Consider the following 8,564-nt stretch of genomic DNA (forward strand, 5'->3'; position numbering starts at 1 on the left):
CCTACTTCCTGGTTTCTGGGGTGCTGACATCTGTACCGCCCATTGGTTCCCTCTGTTTTCCACTCAACCAATGGCTCGTCACCACGTTAATTACCTCCGGCTCATAAGGAGAGTCCACCTGTTGCTCCGGGCAGCTTGTCACCGCCTGTTGACTTGTGTGCCGCTGGTATTGACTGCATAGCCTGTCTGTTGTACTTTGTGTTTAGTGGAACTATCCACCTAACTTGCTTATTAGCTGTACATTGTGTTTAGGTAAACATTTGCATACCTTTGTATGTTAGCTCCACATTTGGGTGCAGTGGAGAAATTCACTTATTGTTCTGTTTACTATTGTGTTAGTTTTCACCAGGTGGAGTGGGCGCTGTGCTCTTTGTGTTCTTTTGTAGTAAGAATCAACCCTGTTTAAAACGATAGATAGGTACAGGCCTCCTTTTGAGGACCTTTTTATTTTAACTTGGTTTGTTATTTTCGCAGCACCCTCGTCCACCCTCCTTTTGTTTTTTTGTTACCTGTCTACATCTCTTCTGTTACCAATAAACGTTACCTTGTTAAGATCTACCAGTTGTGCCTATATGTTTATGGCCCCAACACCACTAGACCAACAGGGGGTCGTAACACTGTTGTGAACAGCTGTAAACACATTTGCCTTCAAAGACACATTTATGAACTAGTTTGTGTCAAGCATACCCTGGCCTTTCTTAATGTGTCTGTCACTGGCAAATGAACAAAGCAATACTAAACTTTCAAAATCCTTGAAAATATTTCTGCAACTGTTAAACTTTCTACCTTTTGTTGACGTGTCCGTGGCCAACTTTACTGGTATACTGGGAAGGATACAAACAAATATATGCATATCATATTCAGATATAGTCCCTAATAACACACTTCACATGAGGAAGTGGTCATACCACCTTATGACCTGGATGAAGACCTAATGTCATGTTCAACATATTTTCTTTGTCTGTATTTGCTGTAACTCTATTTGCGTTCAGAATCCTTGTCTGTGTGTGAAAGCATGAAGTGTCATTCAGCCTGAAATTTAACCCATACCAGTTTCAAAGGTGTTCTGTACCTCACCCTGCCTGGGCCTCTGCAGAGGACAAGGTTTCTACTGCTGTTGAGTAAAATTGCAGGAAATAAGGATTATGAGGATTAAAATAAAGAGGGAAAACATTTGTGTTGGGTTCAGTTGTGCAGTAACAGTACTTTCCTGATTTGGGCTTAAATCTACACTCTTAAATGCAAAACTAAATGATCAAGTGACTCCACGCCAGGCAAAGAGTTGATTATGATTATTCACGTGATGCTGAAAATTTTACAACCCAACTTCTACATTTGTCAGACCTTTGACTTTAGGAATCTGAGATGATAGTCTCTCAGAATCAAACTAATTTCTGAAATGAAAGGTAAGAGTCAGCTTTCATCAAAGCTGGTTGATAAAAGTTAGAATAGAACAAATATAGCAAAAAAATCCCTTTATGGCCACCTCTCTGGCACAGTCCAGTGTGTCCAACACATATTGCTTAAAATACACGTACAGCATTGTAAAATGTGGGGTAAAGATGACATTGTTTCATTTCATTTACTCTTCTTTATGTGATTAAATCACCAATATTCCCTTTCTGACTAGCCTGCTGACACAGAGCCCCTTTGTACAAATCCGAACAACATGAAAAACATGAATACCAGGGGACACCCATGTTGTGTTAGGTTGTATATACACACAAAAACACCATTAAAACACAGCCTAGAGGAGGGTCAAGGTCCAGACCAAATTCACTTTTTAATGGTCTGCCTGAGGCTAACTAGCTTATAGCTTGTTTCTAAGTGGCTCAACAAAATAGCTCTGGTCGGTGGTTTACTTTCCTCACCTGTGTGTCGATGTGTTTTTCATTTATATATTTTCTTCTATAGTGAATCTTCATTAGCTCTGAGCTAGTGGAGCCAATCTAGCTTACTTGTTCAGTGATTATAAGGTGTGCCTGCAGTGGCCGCTCAGCTTTAGCTTTCAATCCAAGGTGACATTAAAGTGTTTTACTGGGAAAAAACAAGCAGAGACTGCAGAGATGAAGCAGTGAAAGGGTTGATGTGTTTACTGTCCAACTGCGAGGCTTAATGTCAAAGTGTGGTCTAATGTAACCGGAGTGGGAGTTCCCCTCAAGGGCGGCTTGGGTGTCGTTTTTCTGGACTGGATATGAACAAAGTGCCTGTCAATCAGTCCTCTTCCAAATCCTCTTTTATCCCTTTCTTTCTTCCCTACCGTGTTTTTTGATCTGATACTCATTCATTCCTACTTTCTCTTTCACTTACTCTTGTAAATTTCCCTTCATCTGTCCCTGTACATGGCTTCATCTCTTATCTCACACAACATTGTTTCTCCAAATATTCCTCTCTGATTTAATTCAGTGATGTTTCTCAATCAATTTACAAAATGTAAATTATAAATTAAATGTTCTCACTTTGCTACTTCAGACAGGTGGTAAAAAACAGTAACACCAGTTACTTCATGTTAACAACATATGTTGATTATATGAATATTTTATGACATTCAATCATGACATGAGCTCAAAATGCACTGCACACAACCTTAAAAAGCCCATTTTATACAAAATCTCTCTCTTGCTTCCTCTCTGTCATTTATTCTTTCTTTTAAGCTGTTTCATATTTTCTCATCTTCCTCTCTCCATTTCCATCACCCTCAATCTCTCTCTTCACCTCCCATCCTCTTGCTACTTTTTTCCATCACATGTCCCTGGTCTCTTTCCAGGAATTGGTCCTGGCCTAATTCCCCATTACTGAGATTGATGGACTAGGGGCTTGGTACAGTCGCTGGCTGGCTGTATATAACTGTGTAAGTAGCCAGCATGTACAGGCAGCAGGATTGTAAACACTCTGTAACTACAAGCTTTCTATCCTTGATTTACTTTTCACTGACCTCTATCAATCTATTTTTAGTCAATGTGAGTATTAGAATTGGGTGTAGGTTTACAGGCAGGCGTTGTTATTACTTAAATTATAAAACTGAGGCTGGTCAAATGTTGCTTCAATTGACTTTTACCATCTACTGAAAGAAATATTAATTGAAATAATCTTTGAACATGTGATGTTAAATCCCAGTCTACCCCAGACTTCTCTCTCTCTCAAAAGACATCAAACATTTAAATATGACTTTTGACATCATTATATTGATCGTATCAAAACAATAGTTCCATACTTACGCTTAAAACTGCTACACTTTCAAAGTGCTCTATCCCTGGCATTTATATTGCTGCTTTTAAGGTTAATATATAGCACAAAGGTCTTCACAACCCTCAGAGTATATTCCTGTTTTTTAAACTGTAGTGCAAACTCAGCCTGTATGTGTGTTGTGTCAGAGCAAGATGAAAGCTCCCACTGTCCTTCAATCCAAAAATAGAGCAGAAAAAGCCCTCATTGTGTGTGCACTTTTCAATAGACAGGACAGTTCCACAAAGTGACCGACTGTTGTACGTGTGTGTGTGTGTGTGTGTGTGTGTGTGTGTGTGTGTGTGTGTGTGCGCATGTTTTCCCAAAACTCTGTGCACTCCTGTAACACATTACTTCTAGCTGGGAGAGCTGATGACAGACTCTTGCCTCTCTTAAAATAACAGAGCAGGTATGAATGGCACCAAAACAAGGAATAAAGAACAATAGCTTATTTCTATTTGTTTCTTACCTATTTCTTATCAGTGCCTGACACTCATCCTGCACTTGCAGTCAACCTCTCTTCTAAGCCAGCAACTTTAACCTCCTGAGTACTATTCAATGAGGGCAAAACAGTGAGTATTGTTTGAGTGGAGCGAGCAAGTTCTTGTACTAAATTGCAATAAAAGTCATTAACTAAACAGATGATCTTGGCTGCAAATTCTGCAGTCTGATACATAAGAATTGGGCAGATAAATGGTAAAACCTTGTGGGATTATAGATAGATATAGATAGATAGATAAACTTTATTGTCATTTCCCTGAGTATTTACATACGCAGAAGAAACGAAAAGTTGTTTCCTCATCAGCTGCAATTGAAGTGCATATAAAAATAGCTATACTAGAGAATAGCAGTACAGGCACTAACTTTCTACATGAGAGCAACACATCTCGTTCAGCATGTTAGGTACTAACCGGTTTGGGCATCTTTCTCCTCACTCCGCCCGTCCCCTGTTGCTGAGAAAACAGAAAGAAGTCGTCCTCCGTCTTCCTGCCTCTCTCCGGGGCACCTAGTACCTAGGACACAGCAACAACAAAAACAAATGACCCACTGTCAACAAATAAATAACATAAACATCAGATTCAGTCTACCCTTCAGGTTGTCGTGCACTGTACTTTTCTGTAGCTCTCCTTCTTTTTCTTCATTTGTCTTTCTCTACGTCTAACTGACATGGACAGGAAACAATCAAAGGCTAGATTCAAAAGGTCAGAGTGAAAACAGGGAACGAGAAAGAGAGAGTTAGATTAAGAGTATGCAGAGACAGAAAATAAAAGATATACGAATAGGAAGATACTCCAGAGCGATTCCAAGTGTTTTCTGTTGTTTCCCCTCCTAACAAAGAGTTTAAAAAGGGAAAATACAGCCTGGATGGGGCAAAGTTTTCCACAAAGAGGGATCGAGTCTGGCCTAACTGGAGTGGATTTTGCTTTTAAAAAAGGCAAACACTGCATTTGATTAGCTAAAATTCATCATATGATCCTGAGTTGCTGCAATTACTTTTAGGGTAATAGGTAATGATTATTTCATAAACAAATTCTTCTGATTTGTTTTTACAGTCATCGTTTAATCATTTAGGAGAATAGTAATAAAATACCCATCACGTGTTCCTGGAACTGATGTCTTGGCACTGGTGTCCTGTCAACACTGCCAGAGCAAAGATATTTTGTTTACATGATATGAAATTCAGCAAATCCTCACACGGGAGAAGCTTGAATACTAGCATTTTACATGCCAATCAGAGCTTTGTAGATGGGATTAAGAACAAGGCTGTCATTTCATTTCCACAAAATTAAATGGCCACAGAAAACTGGCGACAAAAATGGAAACGTGTGGATGAGATTGGCGCAAGAGTACAAGTTCTTAAATGGACATATTTCTGCAACAATACAAATTTTATATTAACTACTCCTAGCAACAGCTACCACCAACCATGTTCATGTTGACTGAAAAGGATGCTTATTGGACATAAGTTGCCGCTGTGTAAGTGCAAAATATGCCCCCTCCCTAACAGGAAACGGCAAGCATGAACACGTCAGAATGAACAATGAATTAAAAATGAAACACCAATTCAGTTTGATTATCAGCCTGCATCACTGAGAAGAACTAATGAATCCAGTATGATCTTGCTCTCTTCCCACAAGTGGAAACTGTAATTAAGAGAAACATACATACAAACACTCATGTTAACAGCTGCTACTGAGCTTCACCACTTTGGCATACAGCTGAAAATTCTCCTGAGTCCGATTGAAGTAAGAATGGCAGAGGTGTATCTGGATTTTTACCAGCATAAAACACAACATGCTTAGTGGCAGTTTTGGAGCATAAGAAAGAAGAGACAGAAGAAGAAAGTACAGAGAGAATAAGGCAAGTATCTGAGAGGGAAAAAAAGAGAACTACAAAAATAGACAGAAATCGTAGAGCGAGAAATAGACAGATAAAAAAATAAAACTGCGTTCTATTTTTGAGAAGCCATATGATCTCTTTAAGGTTACCCTTGACCTGCTTACTCCCAAGTTGCTTGAAGTTATGGTTATCTGTAGACAGTGTGGGTTTATCTAGAACTGCTTATCAGCTAAATGACCAGAATCTAAAATAGAGAGTGCAGTCGGTAGGTGTCCAGATCTGGTGGTGTGGTGCGTGTGGCAACACCGTTCTCAACTTGTTAAAGTGTTAGCAAGGACAATTAAAGCAGGCTCAATCACAAGCTCAGGCTTGAGGGCAGAAACAAACTGAAAACTAAAGGTAACACTGGAAGATTCTGGATCTACATAACAAATGCATAGATTATATATAAACAAACATAAACATATATAAACAGTGAACAGTGCTACAGACATTTCTGCTGCAAAGGCTACCAATATCAAATCACGTACTATTAATGTTAGAAGGCGATGTTGGAACTCTAGTTCTAGTTAGCTCTAATCTTTTATCTATTGTGAAAATGTGACATCAGTTCTGTCAATTACAAACTATTGAGAACTGAGTACCAGAGATTTTTTTATGCCTCTTTAACTGTCCTAAATGTTTCCTTTTGCTTTGGACTCATATTCCAGACAGAGAATAAAATTCATTGAAAGTTCTTGAGGCAAAATAAACATCAGAGAGCATTATGAATTATACTTTGAAAAAAGTGGCCTAATTCAGCTGCAGACAGTCAGACCTTCCATCATCCCGTCAGCGGCCAAATCCTGAAGCTATATGAGGCCTGGAATATGTCTTTGTTCAAAGTGAGCACTAGCAATCAGGCCAACCTCATACTCAAGGCACAAAAGCAGCTCAACAAACCCAACATTGTCATTCAACTTTCCTCTATGACACCATTTACAGCAGTAATTGTTAAAATAAAAGATGAAAGGCAGCAGTATTTTAATGTTATCATTATTCTAAAAGGGAAAACAAAACTAATGTTTCCACTTTTTCACATGATAACACTTCTGAGCGTTAAACAGTGTTTTAATGTTTAAGACTGCTTTTAAACAGCGATCTTTACATTTAATATATTCTGTATTGATGTCAAAGAACACATTATTGAAATAATTAAACAATTTTCCACCTTTCTTAAGCGTTAAATGTTAGTCTGAACATTATTGAACATTCATTTCACTCGGCAGTAATAGTTGTAGTGTAAAATTAGCAGTTTTACCGTAGCTATAATGTTAATATTCCTGACAGTGGCAGCAGTGACCAAAGTTCTGCACAGACCTAAACTGAGACCAGACCTCCACATGTCTTAAAGACCAGACCATGCTGAACCAGACTGTCAATTTGAGCCTGAACATGACTCCAGACTGTACTTTTACTTACCACTGTCACCAAGTGGTTGCTCACGGTGGGAATTGTGGGTCTCTGTAAAAATTACAGTGAGTACAGTCTAGACCTGCTCTCTATGAAAAGTGCAATGCGATAACTTCTGTTACGAATTGGCGCAATGTAAATTTAATTAAATTAATTTCACCCACTAAAAACAATTACTTGGCCAGGCTAATATGGAACATTGACCACACACTCTTTCCCCCTTGCCACTGGGAATTGTATATCTATTTGCAACACATGAAATGCATATTTCTTAATAAAGTTGATTTAGCCCGAAGTTTATACCACAAAACAGCCCAAATCCTCTAGCAGTGACAACACCAGTTTCAGCTTTATAGTTTTAAAAGTGCAGAAAGTAGTTGCAGTTCGATTATTCGATTTGACTTTTAATCGCAATATCGATTTCTGCTGAAACCAGAACAATTCAATTAGGATATCTTTCAAGAGGTTAGCAGACTGTATCAGCATCATTTATAATCAATGCATAGATGCAACAAATTCAGTTAAACCCTTGAGTCCAGTGGTACCTTCCGGTAGTTTGGCCATAGCCTGGAAATATAAAAGCACCAAACACTTCCTAAATGTGTTGTTGGTACCTAATTTAATATCAGCCACACATATGCTTCAAGATACTAAACCTGTATCAGTGCTAGTCACTTCCATAAATGGCTTAAATATAAAGCAGGTCTATGTAATAAAACTGCACAATATGCTGCCTGTGGTGAGTTCATCAGCTGGGTCTCCATGTGCAATTTCCCTCTACCTCTTTATCTCGTTTTTATGCGCAGCGTCTTTACACCTTATCATTTGTGAGAGAGTGAGGAGTAGAATAGTGCCCTGATGGGAAAGAAAGGAGAGAGAGAGCCAGCAAGGGGAGGGGTACATAAGAATTCAAAGCTTGCCTTGACCCATATACCTGCAGCCAGGAGATAGGTAAAGACCCTGAATACTAAAATAACGAACAGACTTAAAGATCTGTCACTGCCTTAATTGGAAAACTGGAATGTAGAAAGTTAGAGAAGATGGCTCTCACTCTGAAAGAATAGAGTATGCACAACTTTAATAATCCATGCTGCAAGTTGTGTAATATTCAGTGCAAGATAAATATATTCTGGACAAAATGCCTCTTCTAGCTTGCAGTCTTTTTCTCTTTATTTTTTCTGTGTTCATTCTTCAGGTCTAACAGCCACTAGAATGATAACATCAGCTTTGTTCTGCATTCAGCAAGGTGAAAGTGATTACCACCTACAAAATTTAATAGCTTTAAATGCACCAGGCTTTACGGAAACACATGACCCCCGGGCCTACACACACACACACACACACACCTCTAAGGGTGACCTTTAGTGTGTGCTGTAGCTGAAAACATCCGGAGCTTTCCAAAATAACACAGGTCTGCTCTGTTCAGCAGCCCACTACCTCGTAAACCTGGATGTCAGGGTGTGTGTGTGTGTGTGTGTGTGTGTGTGTGTGTGTGTGTGTGTGTGTGTGTGTGTGTGTGTGTGTGTGTGTGTGTGTGTGTGTGTGTG

General features: G+C 39.0%; 1 protein-coding gene across 2 annotated transcripts in view; it reads right to left on the bottom strand.

Annotated features, from left to right (window-relative positions):
- LOC123974170 (radixin) overlaps positions 1 to 8,564 on the bottom strand; it is a 40,295-nt gene that overhangs the window by 26,240 nt on the left and 5,491 nt on the right. For both annotated transcript variants that reach the window (XM_046054660.1, XM_046054659.1), the window contains one exon: positions 4,137 to 4,238. In XM_046054660.1, coding sequence (XP_045910616.1) covers positions 4,137 to 4,148 — 12 coding nt within the window. In that variant the 5' untranslated portion in view covers positions 4,149 to 4,238. The remainder of the gene's footprint in view (positions 1 to 4,136; positions 4,239 to 8,564) is intronic.

The sequence above is a fragment of the Micropterus dolomieu genome, linkage group LG07 (genome assembly GCF_021292245.1).
Source record: "Micropterus dolomieu isolate WLL.071019.BEF.003 ecotype Adirondacks linkage group LG07, ASM2129224v1, whole genome shotgun sequence".
In the NCBI taxonomy this organism is placed as follows: domain Eukaryota; kingdom Metazoa; phylum Chordata; class Actinopteri; order Centrarchiformes; family Centrarchidae; genus Micropterus; species Micropterus dolomieu.